We start from the raw sequence: 20,758 nt of genomic DNA, 5'->3' as shown, positions 1-20,758 counted from the left end.
ACTTTTGGTTCTATTGCTATTCCTTTTAACTATTTTAGTTTGCTTTTTGAAACTTCATGTGTTAGTCCTTATTTTACTCACTGTAAAATCTTTAAAAGATTAGTTAAAAAATTAGTGCTTTTGATTTAATCTGTACTGTCAGAACTCTTTTTTGTGATTGGCTGCTCAGTATGCTTGATGATTTCACTGTGGCTGGGTATCAGAGATCTTCAACAACTGATATCAGGAAAGACGTCCAGCCCATGCAGATCTAGATCTTTGAGAGTAGCTTTCTTTGAGGTCGGTTGGTTGCATTGTTGCTGACTGCAACATCTGGGCTATTGTGTTATTTGTTGATTTATTGTAATTTTTTTCTCTTCTGCTTTTGAAATGAAAGGAATACAGTAAAATAGTCTTTCATCATGACAAACAAAATAGGTTATTTTCCTGTTGAAACCTCAAACGATAATACAGGGATAGCAAAATATTATCAAAATGAATTTAAAGATCCAATGATAGATTTACCAGGATGCTGCCTGGATTAGAGAACTTGTCCTATGAGGAAAGGTTGAGCGAGCTAGGGCTTTTCTCTTTGGAGTACTGGAGGATGAGAGGTGACTGAGGTGTATAAGATTATGAGAGGGATAGATAGAGTGGACAGCCACCACCTTTTTTGCAGGGTGGCAATGTCCAATGCCAGAGATCATCCGTTTAAGGTCAGAGGAGGAAGGTTTAGGGGAGATGTTTAGGGTAGGTTTTTTACACAGAGAGTAGTGGATACCTGGAATGCACTGCCAGGGGTGCTGGTAGAGGCTGATGCAATAGGAACGTTTAAAAGGCTCTTGGATAGACACATGGATATAAGAAAAATGAAGGATTATGAGCTGTGTAGGACAGAAGGATTAGATTGATTGTAGAGTAGCTTTATATAGGTCGGCACAGCATTGTGGACCGAAGGGCCCGTACTGTGCTGTACTGTTCTAGGTTCTATGTAGATATTACCAGTGATAGATTCCTGACTGACAAAACCTAGTCCATCCACTCAAGAACATTCTTTCTTTCCCAGTAGGGGGCAGCCTATATTTGTATCTTCTTTTTGCAATGATCTTGCTTCCCAATCTTCAGTTTCTTCAGCTTGAACAACTACTCCGAACATTTTGGAGTGCCATTTGAAGATAGTTAAATGCAACTCTCTGAAAACTCTACAGTTGAATTTCCCCCTCCCGTTGGAAATCAGCACCTCCACCTTGCCAACCCTTGGTGGTTTAATGTGATATATGCTTAAAGCATGATTTTCAAGTTGGTGCTGTTCAAGGAAAGGCAAAATATTTGATTATAACTGATTCACATTGGTTTATTTTTTGATGTCTGCTTTTGCCAGCACTTTCTAGATGTAAATTAATGGGAGCTTCATCCAAGGCCATGCTCCTGTGGCAACTACTAGTCAGTGGAATGTAAGCAGGTCACTCCTTACCTACTGTACTGAGAATGATTTGATGTAGTGGGAAAACCAGAAGATTGGATGTGGTCAAAGTTGCCCCTATAGGAATAAAAAAATACTTTTCTGAAGTTGTTCTGCCTTATAGAATGAGATTTCTGACACTTTTTAGTTATTAGTTACTGCATTTCTATAATTTGGTCAATAGTCTCACAAAACCAGATGAATCCAGAAACTTGCTGGCAGAGCATAAAATGCTGGATTCTGTGAAGGGGAAAAAAGGAAGATTTTAGGTTGTAAAATACTGGCTAAGGCTCGAAGTGGAAGAGTTGGTTCTGGGGCATTAAACAATGATGGCTAAACATAAGGGCTTCAACCTTACAGATAGTTGTCCAGAACTTCACTGGATATTTCAAAAATGGATAGTGTGGTTAGAGATTCAATATTTATGTTTTTTTTCATTTCTTCTTTCCTCTCTGGGCCTGTTTCTTTAACATATTACCTCTGACTGTCATTATCTAACTTGTCAGACTGCTAGTACTGGATGAGCAGATAGTTCCTCCTGCTAAAGATTGCAAGATCAAAGCCATTATGTTTGGTTCCAATTACATACTCTCTTCCCTTACCTCTGTCCCCTTCAACTGTCTGAAACTGAACCTGATTGTTCACACCTTGCTGTCCTATTTGACCTTTAGATGAGCTTCCAATCACATACTTGTGCCATTACCAAGATTGCTTATTTTCATACTCGTAACACCGACCCAGTTCATTTGCTGAAATCGTTACCTTTGTTATCTCTACACTTTATTCTTCTAACTTTTTTTTCTGGCTAGTCTTCCATTCTTCATCTCCATAATCTGGAGCATCCAAAACTCTGCAGTCTAATTTGCAGTCTTATTCAGTGATCACCCCACTGCTTGCTGCACTGAATTGGCTCTCAGTTTGGCAAAAACCTGTTTATAAAATTTATCATTCTTGTTTTCAGATCCCTTCTTGGCGTCACTCCTCCCTCTAACTGGAATTTTGTCTAATCCTACCTTGCTTGGATATCTCCAACTTTGGTCTCTTGCTCATTCCTAATTTTTGGCTGTCTTGGCCTTCAGCTCTGGAATTTCCTCTCTTTGACTGAGGCATGGCATCATTATGTAGTTTGGTGGCTGTTTTCTTGCTAGTGCTTTTAATAAGCATCTTGCAATTGTTTTTGCTATGTTTAGGTGCTGTATGAATGCAAATTATTCCTGTATTCACATTGAGTTAAAGTTGACAAGGCAACTTTTGTGTTGCCCTCTCTACCAGTGTACTTATGTGGGAGACTGGTGGGGGGGGGGGGGGGGTGGGCGGGGGGGAGTTGGTGGGGAACTGTGAAAATGTAAAAAAAAATCTTCTCAACAGATGGATTCCACTTCTGGAAATGATATATTAAATTATCTTCAGCTATGAATGACATAGAAGGCACGGTGAAAGTTAAACATCTGTGTGCCTTAAATTTTTAATTCATCAGATTTTTGTGCCTTGGCAATTGTCATTTTGATCTGTCTTGTAGGTGTTCCCACCAGAACCAGCGAAACCAGATTACTCCTGTCATAAGAAGAATAAGGACGGTAAATTATTGCTTCCTTTAGAGGATAAACCATGCCCTGTATATGTTCCAGCATTAAAAGGTAAAAAAATTATGGGACAGTTGGCTTTCTTTGACTCATGTGGTCTTTAACAATCTTGTCGCATGGTGAAATAAAAAACAAATGTGGAAATACTCAGCAGGTCAAACAGTATCTGTGAAGAAAGAAACTTTTCAAGGCAATGATAGGTGTGGATGAGAATTTATGGACCTGAAACATTAATTCTCTTTCTCTCCCCATAAATGTTAGTGTTTCTAGCATTTTTTACTTTATTTCAGATTTCCAGCATCAGCAGTATTTTTTTTATGGGTTTGTAGATCCATGTGTTTGATATGGAGGGAGGTTCTGTTCTGATATTTTACGTTACTAGAGTGCTAGGACAGTAGCAGTCAGCAAGGGCTTTGACAGATGTCAGAGGCATATTAGTTCAGATACCCTGCTGGAATTCTAATTGACATTTCTCAGCCTCATGACCCCCTTTGCCTAATCCCTACGTTCTATCTTTAACCCCATTACTTTTTTAAGTATATCGCTCCAAGGTTTATTGAGGTACAGTCACAAATACCAAAAACTTTTATAGAGTGGTTATTTTATAAGTTGGTTACTTTTCAGGCAATAAAATAAATTCGTGTGTTAAAATGAGGACGGGTCTCGGGTGATACCTAAATATTATAAAATGTAACGTAGGATGCCTTTGAAAGAATTTAAGGAAACCGGCATCTTAGTGAAACTGATCCACTGCTATGAATGACTTAATTTTGTGAGAATATTTAATGAAATAATGGTGGTAAAAATATTAGGATTCACAGCCATTGAACTGTGAAGCCAACAGCAACTTTGGAATTTTGTGTAGCTGGAGTTTTCTCTGCAGTCAGGAAAATAACTGAATTGGTAAGGAATTTGGGTATATGCAACCTAGCCTTACTGTAGAGTTCCCTGAAAACATTACATTTTCTTGCATGAAGTCTATAAGTGACTTTTTAAACAGCGTACCGACTTTATTATTGCTTACCAATTTACCAATTGTAAAAAAATATATAATTTTGAGTACCTAGTTGTAACACTTCTATGTACATTTTTCAAAATAAAACAATTTTTAGATTTTTTTCTCTTTTGAATAATTGATAATAATGAGGCCTCTTTCTAATTTGTATGTGTGAGTTCCAGTCTTTATGTTTCATCAAATGTTTAAAACTAATTAGCAAAAAATTGACATCAGAGATCCTTCTTCCGTATTTTCTTACCATAGAAGGAGAGCATCTGGCCCATCCAGTTTATGCCGGCACTCAGAGCATTTCCATCAGTCCTGTTCTCTCCTTATTTCCCTGTACCTTATTCTCTCTCATGTACCCATCAATCCCCCACCCCACTTTCTCATACCACGCTCTTACATGAGGGTTAAATTATAGCAGCCAGTTAACCTGCCGGCACATCTTTGGGATGTGGGAGGAAACTGGAGCACACATTGGAAAGACATGGTCATGGAGAGAATGTACAAACTCCACACAGACAGCACCCAAGGTAAGGATTGAACCTGGGTCACTGAAGCCATGTTGCAGCAGTAGCAAGTGCAGTGCCACTATCACTCACTCTATTAAATTCACAGCAGAAACATCCAAGGCCTGAGAAGTGGAGGTCATGCTAGAGGGTCGATAAATTATTATGAAATACTTGCTGATCATTGCATGTTGCTTTGTTGTTGGCTGAATAATCCATTTTCTGTGCCTTTATCTCTTGCTGTGTTGCTGTAAATAATTACCCAAAGATCTTTCCTTACAGGCATTGCTTCAGTGGTGAGTTGACTTTGAGTTTTGTGTGATGTGCAACATTTTTTTTGTCACTAGTGATCTGTCATATGGAAGGAAGTGGAAAATGGCCTCAAAACAAAGATGCTATTCAACGTATCAAAGCGGCATTTCACATCCGACTGGCTGACCTCCTGGACCAACAGCATGGACTGACCTGCCAACCCTCAGCCACTCATGTAGACGTGTATAAGGCATGTTAAAATTAGAGGTGTTATAGACATGAACAGAAGTTGTTTCAAGCATTAGTATCACAATGTTAAAACATCCATATAACATAATATTGCATAAAGACGAAAAGTTAGAAAACAAAATTATGGAGGATGCTTTTAAAGATATAGTTTTCATTCCAATTCAGAAGATACTGTTTGAACCGAGGAAGAGAAAGAGCTGGTCTTTTAAGCAGGTAGTTTAAGCTAACAGTGAAGAGCTTTTGGAGGGTGAATCCTCCTCTCTGTTAACTAAAGAAAGTGACCAAGCTGTCACCTCTACAGGACATTGAGCATTTACTTGTCTTGGCTTGTACCAGAGAAATTAGTGATGGAAAGGCAGGGTGAAGAAATTCTTCAGGTCTTTTCCAAAGAACCTAATTGCACCTCGTGTAGGAATCCTACATCCCTAATGTCCTTGGTCAACACTCTTCAAGCCCACAAATATTTTACAGGGTATCTTGCAGGCTTCCATTGAGGAACACAGTAAAGTTGAAGCAAATGTGAGCATTTAAATTTAGAAGTAACTCATTCTGGAGGTAACTAATTTTTTATGGTACTGAACTGCAATGTAATCAAATAATAAATAGAAGCAGAAGTGGGCCATTCAACCTAATGTGCCTGCTCCATCATTCAATAAAATCATGGTTGATTTTGTTTTAAGTCGACCATCGTTCCTGGGGGCAGCCCGCAAGTGTCGCCATGCTTCCAGCGCCGACATAGCATGCCCACAACTTCCTAACCTATACATCTTTTTTGGAATGTGGGAGGAAACCAGAGGACCCAGAGGAAATCCATGCAGACATGGGGAGAACGTACAAACTCCTTCCATACAGAGGCGGGAATTGAATCCGAGTTGCTGGTGCTGTAATAGTGTTACGCTAACCGCTACACTACCGTGCCTGCCCATAGTAGTTAAATAGTTGTAGAAATGTAATTTTGCAATTGCTGCCATCTGTAATTCCTTCTACTGGAAAATATAAATGAAGCTTCTTGTTTAAAAATGCTCATGGGAGACAATCCTAGGAAGACAAAATGTTTAGTGGTGTGTTTCAATGTATGTCAAATATCCATAAGTTCTTTAAGATTTGATCTGTGATTGTTTCCTTTCACAAGATGTTTAAAGTTGTTCTTGATTCTACCTAGGATGGTTATGTTTTCCGAGTTCAAGTTGCATATCATAGAGAACCTCTGATTCTGAAGGAAATCCAGACACCAGATGGTATGCTGAAATATCGGGATACTGAAGAGTCCTTCCAGCTAGAATGGGAAACCCTTCATCTACCTTGCCTAACGAGCACATTGCATGGGTAAGCAGTGTTCTGGAAGAATGTAAAGTGTGATCATAATCTATTTATCCAGGTTAATTTGCATCTTAGGTAACAATGTACATTTTTGAAGGAACTGGGGCATTTTCTCATATGATTGTTCAAGTGCTAGTAACAGCTGGGTGCAAATTCATGCGATGAGGTTTCTTTAGAATTCTGTAGCCCAGAGAGGCGTGGAATATGGGGAGAGAATGGGAAAATGATGCGGCCAAAATTGGTTCATCTGTCATACTACTGAATGATGGAGTTGGCTTGAGGGTCCGATTAGCCTACTCCACATCCTGTTTCTTATGTTGTAATGTGATTTACTTTATGAAGAGTACATTTGGCCTTTATGCAGTCTTTTATTTGTGCTAGAATTTTGTAGCCCTGGCAGCAGTTTTGTACATCTCTTTGGCACCCTCTCTAGTGGAACCACATCTTTTTTGTAATGTGACCAGAATTGTATGTAGTACTCAGGTTGTTACCTAAGTAGCATAACCTCCCTCTCTTTGTATGCATCAGCTAAAAGAAAGTATCCCATATTTTTAACCACACTACTAGTATCCTTTTAAGGATGTGTGAAATTATTCTAAGACCTCTCAGTTCTTCCACACCATGCGATATCCTCCCATTTATTGTGTAACCTCCCTAAATACATTAGCTCAGACTCTGCTGCATTATATTCCATTTGCCACATTTCTGCCCAACTGATCAGACTCTTTTCTCAAGCTTTCTTCCTTGCTGTCAACTACATGACCAGTTTTTGTATCATCTGCCAAGTTCATTATCACATCCCCTGCATTTAGATCCAAATTATTAATGTATATTTCAAAAGCTCTGTACTTGGAGTCCTGTGGAAGACCATTGATCTTCAAGTGACAAAAACACTACCCTTTGCTCCTTACCTCTGATCCTGTTTTTGATGCAATATCTGCTCTCCCTTGGATCCCATGGGCTTTTAATTTTTTGTCTGATCCGCTATGTATGACCTTGTCAAAAGGTTTGGTAAAATCCAAATAGACTACTTTAAAACCATTGCCCTCATGACCCTCTTTGTTACCTCTTTCAAAAAATAAACATTCAACAAAATAAGTCAACATCCCTCAATAAATCCATTTTGATGGCCCCTGATTAATCTGTCCTGTTGAATGGATTCCAATAATTTGCTCACCACTGATGTTAAATCTACTGGCTTATAATTGGTTTAACACTTTGTCCTTTTCTAATCAATAGTATAACATTAGCAATCGTCAATCCTCTTGCACAGCTCCTGTCACCTGGAAAACACTGCAAGTTTGTAGGCAGGGCCTCTACATTTAGCTCTCATGATTTATTTAATCTGGATCTGCTGATTTATCTATTTTCAAGTTGATAAATTCCATAATACTATCGCTTTTGCTATGTTTATCCCATCCAATAATATCCACTGATTTGCTTTAATTGCAACATCCTCTTCTGTGAAATATTCATTCAGTGAGGTACCTCCACATACCCTAAACTTTTGGTACCTAACAGGCCCTACTCTTTCTTTAATTCATTGTTTGCTCTTTATGTATTCATAAAACATCCTTGGGTTTTCTGTGATTTTATTTGGTAATGTTTTATTCATATCTTAGGTTCCTACACTTTCTCTACTCTTCTATGCTTTTTGCTATGTGCTCTAAAGTGAGGGTGAGTAAATATTTGATAGATTGAGGAATAGGGGAGTATGGAGAAATGACACAGAATATTAAATGGCATTATATTAAATTAAAGTAAATGGCAGGGCAGGCTTGAAGGGCCTGATAACCTACTTCTGCTATTTTCTTGTGTTCTTCTGTAGGCCTCATGCAGGTTGATTTGAAAGACCTAGTGTCATCTACTGTCATATATTAAAAGATCTTGACTGTTCAAGTATGTGACATTCTTGAACAGAATGGCCTTCATAAGTCAGGGCATTGAGTATAAAAGTTAGGACATCATGGTGTGGTTGTACAAGTCACAGGTGAGGCAGCACTTGGAGTATTGTGTTCAGTTTTTGTCACCGTGCTATAAGGAAGATGTTATTAAACTGGAAAGAGTGAAGAAAAGATTTACAAGGATGTTGCCAGGACTTGAGGGACTGAGTTATAGGGAGAGGTTGGACATACTAGGACTTTATTCCTCGGATCGTGGGAGACTGAGAGGTGATCCTGTAGACATGTATAAAATCATGAGGGGCACAGATAGGGTGAATGCACTTGGTCTTTTTCCCAGGCCTGGGGAATCGAGAACTAGAGGGCATACAGTAGGTTTAAGGTGAGAGGGGAAAGATTTAATAGGAATTTGAGGGGCAACCCTTTTTAAACAAAAGGTGGTATCTATGTGGAATCAGCTGCCAGAGGAAGTAGTTGAGGCAGGTACAATAACAACTTTTAAAAAAGGTTGGACAGGTACTTGGATTGGAAAGGTTTAGAAGGTTATGGGCCAAATGCTGGCAAATGGGGCTAGCTTGGATGGGGTATCTTGGTTGGCCTGGACCAGTTGGGCCAAGGGCCTGTTTCTGTGCTGTATGACTCTATGACTCTATTAAAATTCTGACCTAAGTCTCTTTTCTCCTCAGGCTTCAGCAGCAACATTCTGCATACAGTGGAACATGTCGACTTGCAAAGCGCTGGATCAGTGCTCAGTTACTCAGTGATTACATTGGCGAGGAGTGTATCGATCTTCTTGCAGCCTACCTCTTCACCCAGCCTGCACCTTATTCATCACTCGTGTAAGAACATACTTTTATTTTATTTTTGGGGTCTACAGGGGGAATATTGTACTTCTGCAGTTTAATTTCTGCACAGACAATCTTTGTGCAATGACTGAATTCACTAGCACTTTTGACTATCTGTTTGACGGCCTTTTCCTTGTCAAAGATGCTTGCCATTTGATCATGGGCTTTGTGCTCTTGAGGGTAGTAACAATCAAAAGTTATGAGCTTCTATTGTGTTACTTATTTACTGTGTGTTAACTATATTAGTGAAAGTTAATAGTAATTTTACTTTATGAGAGAATTTACATGCCTAAAGCTATTGTGTCTATTTGTCCAGTTTCCCTCTTGTGGTGGATAATGCTGAAACTTTGTTGTGTGATGGACAAACTGAGTCCAGAAGTTGTGGTTTCTGAAGAGAAAAGAATACAATTTTAAATGTATCCATTTCTTTACTATTTATGCACTTGTTACCATTAGCTACACTGTGTAGAGTTCAGGTCTTCTCAAAGGACCTACTTGCCTTTGAAGGTATTGCAATGAAAGTTCATTAGTTTGATTCTTGGATTTAGGGGATTTATCCCATTGGGAGAGATCTCTTTGCTGTCTGTCTTGTGGAGTTTAGAGTGAGCTGTGATTTTACTGAAACACAAAATTCTTGGAGAGTTTTGATGAGATGGATGCCAAGAGGATGTGTTCCTTGGCTGGAGAGGGTACAGATGTATGGCACAGCCTTGGGATAAGGGATTGTCTATTTAGGACAGCAGTGAAGAGAAATTTATTTGCTCAGTGTTATGAATTGTTTGAATTCCCTGTTCCAGAGAGCATTGAATACCTGGTTATACAGGTAGAGTTAGGAAAGAGGTTGACAGATCCAAGGGAATCTGGGATCAGGCAGGATTAATGCAGAAAAGGATGAACAGGCTTCATAAACTGTGTAGACCAGCCCTATTTTGTATATTTTTCAATCTCTTTATGTTTATAGCAATCTTCATAATCTGATTACATTGTTGTATATTTATCTAACTTTGCACTATTTTTTCCTTAACAGCTCTCCACAAACTGGCTTCCTTCGCTTTCTGAATTTGTTATCAACGTTTGATTGGAAGAATAACCCACTGATTGTGAATCTGAATGGTGAAATAAAAGGTGAGGTCTCATGGTATACACACTGATAATTTTGCTGTTTTACAGTCAATACTCGTTCTGTAACAGATAATACTGATTAGATTAGGTAAAATGGAAGTTAAGCCAGTTTTTAGTTGTGCGGCAGAAGCATGCAGAAGATCCCATCTTGAAATTCATTGCCCTCATCAACTGCTGCTTAAAAGCTAAATCTTGCTTTTCAAAAACCTTGATATTAAGAGAAAGTATTTTGGTGTAGGAAGTTACAATGGAAGTTTATCAATGAAATAAGTTTTTAAAAATTGATGTTTGTATTTCATATTTTCTCACAATTTACAAGGAGGCCATTTAGTCTATGGAGTTTATACCACAGAACATCCTCCTGAGAGAAGAAATTCATACACACCCCCATTTTAAACAACTGCCCTCTTACCTTGTAACCATGACCCCTTGTTTGAGAATCTCCCATTTGTGGAAACCTAGCAGAAGCTACCTTGTCATTCTCCTTTAGGATCGTATATATTTCAATAAAATCGCTCATCATTCTTAATGGTTATGACTTCATTTAATGTATTTTGACAACAATCTGTTTAAAGGTTTTGACATCCAAGCTTCCCTATGCGATAAATTTCCTATGTTTGTTGCATTATGAGTGTTTCTCTGTAGCAGTGAAATCCCCGTTCATTCTGAAAGTATACATGTAATCTGTTCTGCATCCGCAAACTGGTCTTAATCCATTATGTGAGGAACTAATGGACTGCTATGTCCCTAAGACTGAGAAAATCCATTTGGCTGCTTCCTGAACCTAACATCCCTAATCCAGGAAATGTATTTTCTCAAGTTTCTTTTCTCCTCATCTCTTCATGCTCAACTTGTCTATATGACTGATATCCTACTCTCTTGAACCCATTCTCACTAAATTTCTGGCCACCCAACTTCTTGTTCTGGCCTCACTACCCGCCTCCTCCCAACCAACCAAACTTCTCTCTTCTGCCACTTTGTTGGTTCACCAGATTGATGGATGGCAGTTTTGAGAAGAGATTAAATAGACTGGGCCTATAGTGTCTTGAGCTTACTAAGAATGGGAGGTGATCTTATTGAAACATGAAAATTCTTACAGGGCTTGATAGCTTAGATGCAGGTTGATGTTTCCCTGGCTGTGGTGCCCAGATTTGGGGATCACTGTTGCAGAATAAGGACCATCTATTGAGGATGAAGATGAGAAGAAATCCCATCATCCGGAGGGTGTTGCATCTTTGGAATTCTCTATTAGGAAGGCTGTGGAGGCTCAGTCACGGAGAAATTTCAGGGAAAGAGGGATAGAATTTTAGATATCCAGGTTCAGGAAAGTGGCATTGATGTAAAAGATTAACCATGATTTTATTGGATGACAGAGCAGCCACAAGGGAATGAATTCACAGGGGAAGCGCATTCACCCTCTACTTGATTTGCAGATAGTACAGAAGAAGCTGGATGTGCTTGGCAGGTCAGTCGTCAGTGGAGAGAGAAACAGAGTTAGTGTTTCAGGTCAATGAGATAAAGCACCTTCTAACTTGTGAAGAAATGGGGAGTGGTGGAAACAACATGACTGTGATGGGGGGCAGAGACCAGGAGAGAATGTAATGGTCACGGAGTTGAGTAAAAGAAGTTGACAAAGGCAGGTGAATACAAAGGATGTGCCTGGGATGGGAGTGGAGTGGATAGAACTATTGATATCTGAAATTATCAGAAGAAGAGAAAGAAAAAGATGTGGAAGAACAAGGAATGAAAGAAAGAAAGTTAGTTTACAGTTACAGCAAAGGTGGGTGATGGCCTCTCCATATCATTGATGTTCCCTCAGTCATATTCATCCCTCCCCCCTCACCCTCCTTCCTGTTATCAATATAAAACTACTTTGCTTTCTCTCATTTCCAGTTCTGATGAAACATTTCCCTTTTCACAAGTGCTGCTTGACCTGCTGAGTGTTTCCAGCATTTTCATAGAGTCATACAGCACAGAAAGAGGCCTTTTGGCCCACAGTGTCCATGCTGAATGTTACATACCCATCCCTACTAATCCTATTTACCAGCACTTGGTCTGTAGTCTTCTCCATATAGGTGATTCAAGTATTCATCTGGGTACTTAAATGTTGTAAAGGTACTTGCTCCAATTGGGCAGTAGCAGATAATATGCACAGTTTATCCAGTCTGTTCTCAGAACTGAAATCTTCCACTCCAGGCAACGCTTTGTTGAATCTCCTCTGCACCTGCACCCACTCCAGTGCAGTCACATCCTTCCTGTGGTGTTGCAAATAACAGCAAGTAAGAGCCTATTTACTTAATCCAATTATGCAATCCAGTCATTAACTACCCTTTATCCTTACCATCTGTTTCCCTACGCAATTTCTGATTGCAAAATATATATATATATACACACACACACATATATCTTTAGCTATTTCTTCATTCCACAGAATATACATGCTCCTGTGAGGTGGAAGGAGATGATCAAGATAGCAAGGTGATGACCAAAGAGAGACTTCTGGATGAGGCTTTTGTATAACTGTATCAAGAAAGAGAATTAGATGAGCAGGATCCAATAGTTATTGCCAGTTCTTTAATGACAACTGGAACTACCTTTGTGAGGAACATTTGTCCACAGTGTATCATATTGTGGGAAATGACACCTGAAATGTCTTTTGGTACATGTTTTATAGATGCTGAATATGCTGAGATTAAGAATGACTTTGCTGCCACACGGACTCAGCTTCCTGTTATGTTTATCGCTACACCCAATGACAGAAAAACTTCAATCTGGACCAAAAGACGGCCATCAGCACTGGTAAGCAGTAATTCTCTTTAGATTACAATAATGTTGAGGGCACGCACATGACAAACAAAGGCAATTGGTTAGTGATTTAGCACCTGCTGCTCTCATGCAAATCCAACAGCCATGCTGGATTTTAAGAGGAATTAATTTTTTTTAAAGTATGCATGGAAATATAAAGTTGGTTGCGGAAACCATCCTTTATTCCATGGTCCACTGCCCTCTCATCCCGGATTCCTCCTCCTTCAGTCCTTCGCCTCTTCTACCTATCACTTCTCAGCTTATTACATCTTCTTCTCCTCCTCCCCCACCCATCTACCATCCTACCCCCACATCACCTGAACTCGCCTATCCTCTGCCTGTGTGTTGTCCTTCCCCTCCCCAATCCTTCTTATTCTGGCTTCTGCCTTTCCAGTCCTGATGAAGGGTCTCGGCCTGAAACGTCGACTGTTTATTTCCCTTCATAGATGCTGCCTGACCTGCTGAGTTCCTCCAGCACTTTCTGTGCATTGCAGTAACCATGACTTCTAATTATTGGATTTCTGATGAAAACCAAGTGTCCTGACGAAATCAGCAGTCCTTGTTCTGTTTCCCCTTTTATGTGAATCCATTGAAACTCCATGAGTCAAAACAAAATGCTGTGAATACTCAGGAGTCAAAACACCAGTGTGGTGAAATGGCCAAAGACTTGCTTGTATCAAACTGAAAATTGAACAACTGGATGAAGCTGGGCAATAAATGTGAATACCCAAATCCTGAGAATGAATTTAAGAATATTAACATGTTCTCTAGCATATGTTTATGGGATAGTGCTTCTCCTTTCAGTTTGTTTCTTCTCTTGAATTAAGAATTTTGTTTTTAACCCATTGTTTTGTGGCATTGCTGAAAATGAGATTTTGAGGTTGTGATTCAAACCTGATGAGCATCCATTGTTCTACTAGCACAAAATATCAAACCACTGATTTTGGTAAACCTGACTTTAAATGTGCCTTCTAGTGCATGTGGGGAAAAAAAAGGTCCAAGGCATTGGCAAGTTAACTTGGGCCCTTCTTGAATTTGATCAACCAAAACAATAATTACTGTGAACTTTTCAGATTCTTCAACGATTGATAGAGCTAGCAAGCAAATCATTGCAAATACTGGAAAGCCAGCTGCTGGATCCTTCTGATAACCATGATCTTAAGGTAATGTCTGGATATTGCAAGCATTAAGTAGTTCTGTTATTTTGCCATACAAGCTGCATTAATAATGTTACACAAATCTTTTAAATTAGAACATAGAACAGTACAGCACAGAACAGGCCCTTCGACCCACAATGTTGTGCTGACCCAGCTATTCCCTCCTACCTACAATTACTTGAATTACTAAACAATGAAAAATGTCCCATTCAGTTACAATGATGTTATCTTTTAAAAGTTGGATTATTTGTTTCGCTCTGTAGTTTCTTCTCAAAATAATATTTCAGTGGACATTTTTTTATTCCAAAAGTCTGAGAATGCAGTAAAATGAGAAAAAAAAGAGAAAATTCTTCCAATAAATAATGTCAGTATGTGAAAGTGATGGGTGCATTCAAGCTTTAAGACAACATCAGAAATAATATCAGAAATTGTTTAATGTTCTTCCCCTACTCCATGTTGCTGTAGATTGTTAGTTGTCCTTAAGGAACCGAAGGATGTGGACAGTAATCCAACTTGTGTATCTGCTTTGGCTTCCGATGAAAATAATGTGCAAAGTGGATTTGTAGCTGGAGGTTCTGGTTAGCATGGTGCCTGCCGGGTTGTCTCGAGCTTCAAGGAGACAGGGGCGGCATGACTTTCGGGTTTAAGGACATGTGGGATGCAACAGGCCCCGTGAGTTTAGGATCTAGGGAGTGCGTTGGGAACAGAGACTCCATGAATTTAGAGACAACATAGAAGATGGAGGCTCCAGTTCTGCAAAATTTTAGAAATTCTTACAATCAGGAGCCTTTATTTCACTTCTTGCTTCCCTAGGCTGACACAATTAACAGCATTCCAACTGCTACAATGATTGAATTTTAATAAACCAAAACTCTTAATTTAAATACATTTTTGTAGCTTATTTCAACAATGACTTACGTGCACTGTATGAACAATATGCTATACGTCCTCAAACTGCAGTGCATCATTGATTTCACCTCTGTAAAACTAATAATTCCTACACCACTACAATTAAAATAGCATAATTCACTCTAAGAAATCTTCTTGCTTACCATGAATTATGCTGACTTCCAGTCAAAGCCTATCTACTGCCAAAAATGGAATCATGCCAGCCTACAAGTCCAAGCGATATATTTTAGAAATGATTGGCTAATTATGAGGCTATAATCTTTAAAATTTAAATGCCAGTGAACCAGTGAAGACTCAAAATTGCTTGAATGTTTTTGGAGAACTTTGTGTTACTGCCTTGCATCACATGTTTAATCAATTGAATTTGATGCTGTGTTAGGACATCAATGTATGGGTGGGGCTGTTCTATTCCTGGATTCAGCTGTAATGCTGTCAAGCTCCAACACATCAAATTAAGAATACATCTCGTGGCATTTCCTTCAGTTTCTGCAGGTATCTTGCCCGAATGCACATTTGATGTCAACAATTAAGCAGATGTTGTCAGCACAGGTTTACACAATTGTCTGCAGTAACCCTATGATTTTACAGGAACTGAAATTTGTTAATTGTACAGAAACTTTTATTGTTTGGTGGTTATAAAATAATATTTTCTATTGAAGTACATTCTGATTAAGTCTATGGTTTGCAAATGCTTCTGTGGAAATCTACAAATATTAACACATTCCTGGCCACCAACCTGCCTTGAAATCTGAAAGATGCTGTCAATCATCAAAAGAAAAATGGTGCTGATAGTTTTTATTGATGTCAAAAGAGAATTAACATCCTGGAAAGGAAAGAAAATATACTTTGTTAATTTTCTCCATTTTTCCTGCATCAGATGATATTCCGGCCACCTCTGGATGTGTATGATGTCATCATTCACCTGAACCCCAAACATATACCGAGATATCTAGAAGCAGTTGATAAGCCAAAAGTAACATACTGTAGAGGGACATTAAAAAGAGATGCATCAGTAAAATTTTTAAAGTTACCAGTGGTGGGCTATGACCCAGTTCAGTGTTACCTTCGTGAACTAAGGGTGAGTACTTCACATTAATGATGCAGAAAGAAGTAATTATTCTCATTAAAATGTAGAGTCTGTCATTTTCCTATGAAAATTTGCATAACTGTCTTGCTCACAAGGCTTTTGGAAGTTGAATCCATAAATTAAGAATAAAGAAACCACTGTTGCTGTATGTATTGTGGAGACGAACTGTGTTGAAAGTAAACAGAGTAATATATTCCAACTCCATGACACCCGATGGCATTTTATGACAACTTATGATTAAATGATTTCATTTATTGATCCCATCTTTTAATCCTAGATATAATTTAGTTACCTGAATTTTAATATCTTTGGTGGGATTTAATTCCTTGCCTCTAAAATGTTAGGTTAGACCTTTGGATTACTAGACCTTTATTGGAGACTTAGAATGCTCTCAATTTAAAATGCACATTCTAATTTGTCAGAAATTGTTAACTGCCTGATGCAAGTAGATTGCTGTTCATACTGTAGCTAACACCTTGCATGGTTCCAGGGTCCCACCCATGAGGCTGCAAATGAGTTTCGTAAGGAGCATAATAACTTGCAGCTGCATACCTGGCTTATTTAAGGTCTTTCAAATTACTAATTACCAATAACCAAAACCATCAGCTTTTCATCAATATACTCATTTAAGAATCTTGTGCACAAAATGCAGTAACAGCTTTGGGATAATGTCTGGTTATTGTATTTCATTTCTGGTCCTATAATTTTGTGCTATAATTACATAAGAAATAGGAGCAGGAGTAGGCCATCTGGCCCATCGAGCCTGCTCCGCCATTCAATAAGATTATGGCTGATCTGGCCATGGACTCAGCTCCACCTACCTACCTTTTCTCCATAACCTTTAATTCCCCTACTATGCAAAAATCTATCTACCTGTGTCTTAAATATATTTAATGAGGTAGCCTCTACTGTTTCCCTGGGCAGAGAATTCCACAGATTCACTACTATCTAGGAAAAGCAGTTTCTTCTCATCCCTGTCCTAAATCTATTCCCCCAAATCTTGAGGCTATGTCCCCTAATTCTAGTCTCGCCTACCAGTGGAAACAACTATCCCTTATCTGTCTTAATCTACCTTATCTATCCCTTTCATAATTGTGTGTGTTTCTATAAGATCCCCTCTTATTCTTCTGAATTCCAGCGAGTATAGTCCCAGCCGACTCAATATCTCCTCATAGGCTAACTGCGTCATCTCTGGAATCAACCTGGTGAACCTCCTCTGCACCGCCTCCAAACCCAGTTTATCCTCCTTCAAGTAAGGAGACCAAAATCGCACGCAGTACTCCAGGTGCAGCCTCACCAGTACCCTGTAAGTTGCAGCATAACCAGTACTCCAGGTGCAGCCTCACCAGTACCCTGTAAGTTGCAGCATAACCTCTCTGCTCTTAAATTCAATCTCTCTGGCAATGAAAGTCAACATTCCATTTGCCGCCTTGATAATCGGTTGCACCTGCAAACCCACCTTTTGCAATTCATGTACAAGCACTCCCAAGTCCCTCTGCACGACAGCATGCTGCAATTTTCACCATTTAAATAATAATCTGATCTACTTTTCCTTCCAAAGTGGATGACCTCGCATTTACTAACATTGTACTCCATCTGCCAGACCCTTGCCCACTCACTTAACCTATCTATATCTCGCTGCAGATTCTCCACATTCTCTGCACAATTTGCTTTTCCACTCAATTTAGTGTCATCAGCAACCTTTAGATGTGCTACACTCGGTCTCCTCTTCCAAATTGTTAATGTATATTGTGAACAATTGCGGGCCCAGCACCGACCCCTGCGGTACCCTGCTCACCACTGATTGCCAACCAGAGAAACACCCATTTATCTCAATGCTCTGCCTTCTATTGATTAACAAATCCTCTATCCATGGTCTAACGCCTTCTGGAAATCCAAGTATGCAACATCCACCTGTTCCCCTCTATCTACTGCGCTCATTATATCCTCAAAGAACTCCAATAAGTTTGTCAAACAGGACCTGCCCTTCCTGAATCTATGCTATGTCTGCCTGATGGAACCACTTCTATTCAGATGTGTCGCTATTTCTTATAGCAAAAAAATTCCGATTGCATTTTTTGCCAAACATTGATTATTTGAATATTTGTAAACCTTGATTAATTGCAATAATTTGTTCTGTTACAGAGTGCTTTTGGGGAATTTGCTTTGTTTTTCTATGATACTTATGGAGGAAATTTGATTGCTGTACTTTGGAATCCTCAGGCTTTTGCTCCTCAACCTTTTAAGGTATTAATTGTAAAATGATTTTGAAATAATTCAATGATATTGAAAAATTTATGTAAGCAGTGATATTGGCACAGTTATATTCAATTGGGTGGGTTTTGCAGGCAAAAGCTGGGATTTGACTTCAGTACCTGGGCTTTATTAGATCTGGTACAGTGAGTTCCCTTCCATTCATTTCAGTGAAGGAGAATCATGGCTAAGGATTCAGCTCAGCATTAGAGTTTTTAAGTTTTTTGTTCAATTGTTTGAGTTTATTTGATTGCTTTGGTTTTTAAGATTTTTCAATGTTTTGTTGCAATTTCTGAATTCTTAAATACTTCAATTAATTTTGAAATACTTTAAGACGTCTCTGAATGTCAGAAATATTTGAAGTTTTAATACCTAGCTAACCATAAGGTATGACTATCAAAGCTTTTGTTTTTCAGAATTTTCATGGGCAAAACTGTTTTCACCCTCCCACTTGCTCCCCTTGGGTATTAGATTATTCTTTTTGCCATTTACATTTGGCGGCTATTCCATTATTGCTTCCTTATTTGTCAATGGAAGCATGTTTAATACACTCTGGTTATGTTACTATAGAATATTAATCCTTCTGCCACAACTGCTACCAAATGCCCCCCATTCAATGAGTATTTCATTATACAATTACAGACCTCACACGTTAATGCCAGGATGTTGGAAACAAAAGGAAATGGACTTCAAATGATCCCCAATGTAGAGGCTATTCTGGAAGACTTTGAAATTCTTGGAGCTGGTTTAGTGAAGTCCATCGAAGCACGCACAGAAAAATGGAAGATCTAAGGACCAAATCCTTTTATCAATAGATACCTAGTCCCTCATTTTGTAGGCATGTAGTCTGGAGATTATGAAAATGTGGTAAAATATTATAACTTGTACCATTTGGAAAAATAAATTTTTTTATATACTGTACATCTCTTGGATCTACAGCAGACCTTCTTGTGATTTCCAGTTATTTTCAAGCAAGGTGATTTTAGAGAAGTTGCTTTGTGTCATTAGACTTGTTGATGCCATTCATATTTCTGAGACGTAATATTATTTCTTTCATATACACTCTATAAAAAAATAATAATTTTGACCGCTGCAATGATCTGAAATTGAACATTATCAAACAAAAGCTGTTGTGTGCTGATGAGCACTGCCTCTTCTGATACTTGCTTCCTTTGAAAAGTTTTTGCTTGAAGTATCGATACATGATAGGTTAACACGTGTTTTCTTATGCAGCTTTTGCCTGTGTTTGTTGGCCTTAAACAGACCTACAAGTTTGTCAGTCAACAACACTAACGTGGGAGTTAACTGTAGATGAAAAGTGTTCCTTGGGAAAAATTTAACAAAATCTGAAAATGATTTATCTTTAATTTCTGTGTATAGATTGTTAATTTGTTATTGAAAATCCTGGGGCAGGCACAGCTGTTATTAGCAGGAGTAGCTTTATTTCCTATCTTGCAAATTTTAGTACTTGACCATTTGTCAGCTGTTTTTTCTTTATACAAATATATAATTGCATGCACTTTCATTACCCCCCCCCCCCCCCCCCACCTCCATAAGAATTGGCAGTTCTTTTAAATATATAGCCCATATGGGTATCATTTTCTATGTATTCTCATGATTCACTATTCTCTTGTGATTTTCCTCACTATCCTTGACAATCTTGTAATGAGGCACTCACATTTTAAACTTGGGACTGCTCTTTAGCAATAATAACTGTAATGCAGGAAACATCCTAAGATGTGTAACTGGATGTTAACAAATACTGAGCTACAAAAGAGCTGTATGTTCATTATTGCTTTACTGTTTGCTTCAATAAGCTTTGTGCAAGTTGGCTGATGTGTTTCTTACCTGATAGCAATGACAACATTTATGAATACATCACTGGCTGCAAGGTGTTTTAGGGCAGCTTGTGGTCATGAAATAATTATTTTCTATTGGGATAGGTGACCAAAACCTTGCTGGCACAGGTAGATTTTGAAAAGCATCTTTAAAACAAAGAAGAGAGAGCACTTGGGCTGCCATTGGTAACTACAAATAGCAATTAACAGAAGAGTGTGGAATTGGTGGATTGGAGGAGATTCCAGAGATAGGAGCAAGAGAGAATTTTTAGATTGAGGTGAACTTTAAAATCAGGAAGGTAGGTGAATGAAATTTGGTGTAGGATTGGCTACAGGCATTACCTGTTAAAGTTTACGTAAGCTGAAAGAGGGGAGGTGTGCCAGGCAAGCATTGGAATAGTTAAGTCTGGAGGTAATATAACCATGGGCACAGCTTTCAGCAAGAAGTGGGTGAGTTAGGGACAGATGCAGGATATGTAACACAGAA

At 38.7% G+C, this 20,758-nt stretch overlaps 1 protein-coding gene across 1 annotated transcript in view; it reads left to right on the top strand.

The window, feature by feature from the left end:
• Positions 1–19,528, top strand: part of nol6 (nucleolar protein 6 (RNA-associated)) — a 68,087-nt gene extending 48,559 nt beyond the window's left edge. Inside the window, exons 17-26 of the mRNA XM_052040031.1 lie at positions 2,961–3,078; positions 4,881–5,035; positions 6,197–6,360; positions 8,942–9,094; positions 10,128–10,225; positions 12,897–13,021; positions 14,101–14,190; positions 15,971–16,171; positions 18,326–18,427; positions 19,076–19,528. Of these exons, the coding sequence (XP_051895991.1) occupies positions 2,961–3,078; positions 4,881–5,035; positions 6,197–6,360; positions 8,942–9,094; positions 10,128–10,225; positions 12,897–13,021; positions 14,101–14,190; positions 15,971–16,171; positions 18,326–18,427; positions 19,076–19,225 (1,356 nt within the window). The 3' untranslated portion in view covers positions 19,226–19,528. The remainder of the gene's footprint in view (positions 1–2,960; positions 3,079–4,880; positions 5,036–6,196; positions 6,361–8,941; positions 9,095–10,127; positions 10,226–12,896; positions 13,022–14,100; positions 14,191–15,970; positions 16,172–18,325; positions 18,428–19,075) is intronic.
• The last annotated feature ends 1,230 nt before the right edge of the window (positions 19,529–20,758 follow it).

This window comes from Pristis pectinata, chromosome 2 (genome assembly GCF_009764475.1).
Source record: "Pristis pectinata isolate sPriPec2 chromosome 2, sPriPec2.1.pri, whole genome shotgun sequence".
Taxonomy (NCBI): Eukaryota; Metazoa; Chordata; class Chondrichthyes; order Rhinopristiformes; family Pristidae; genus Pristis; species Pristis pectinata.
The sequence above is the reverse complement of the archived record's forward strand: the minus strand, read 5'-3'. Positions and strand labels throughout refer to the sequence as shown.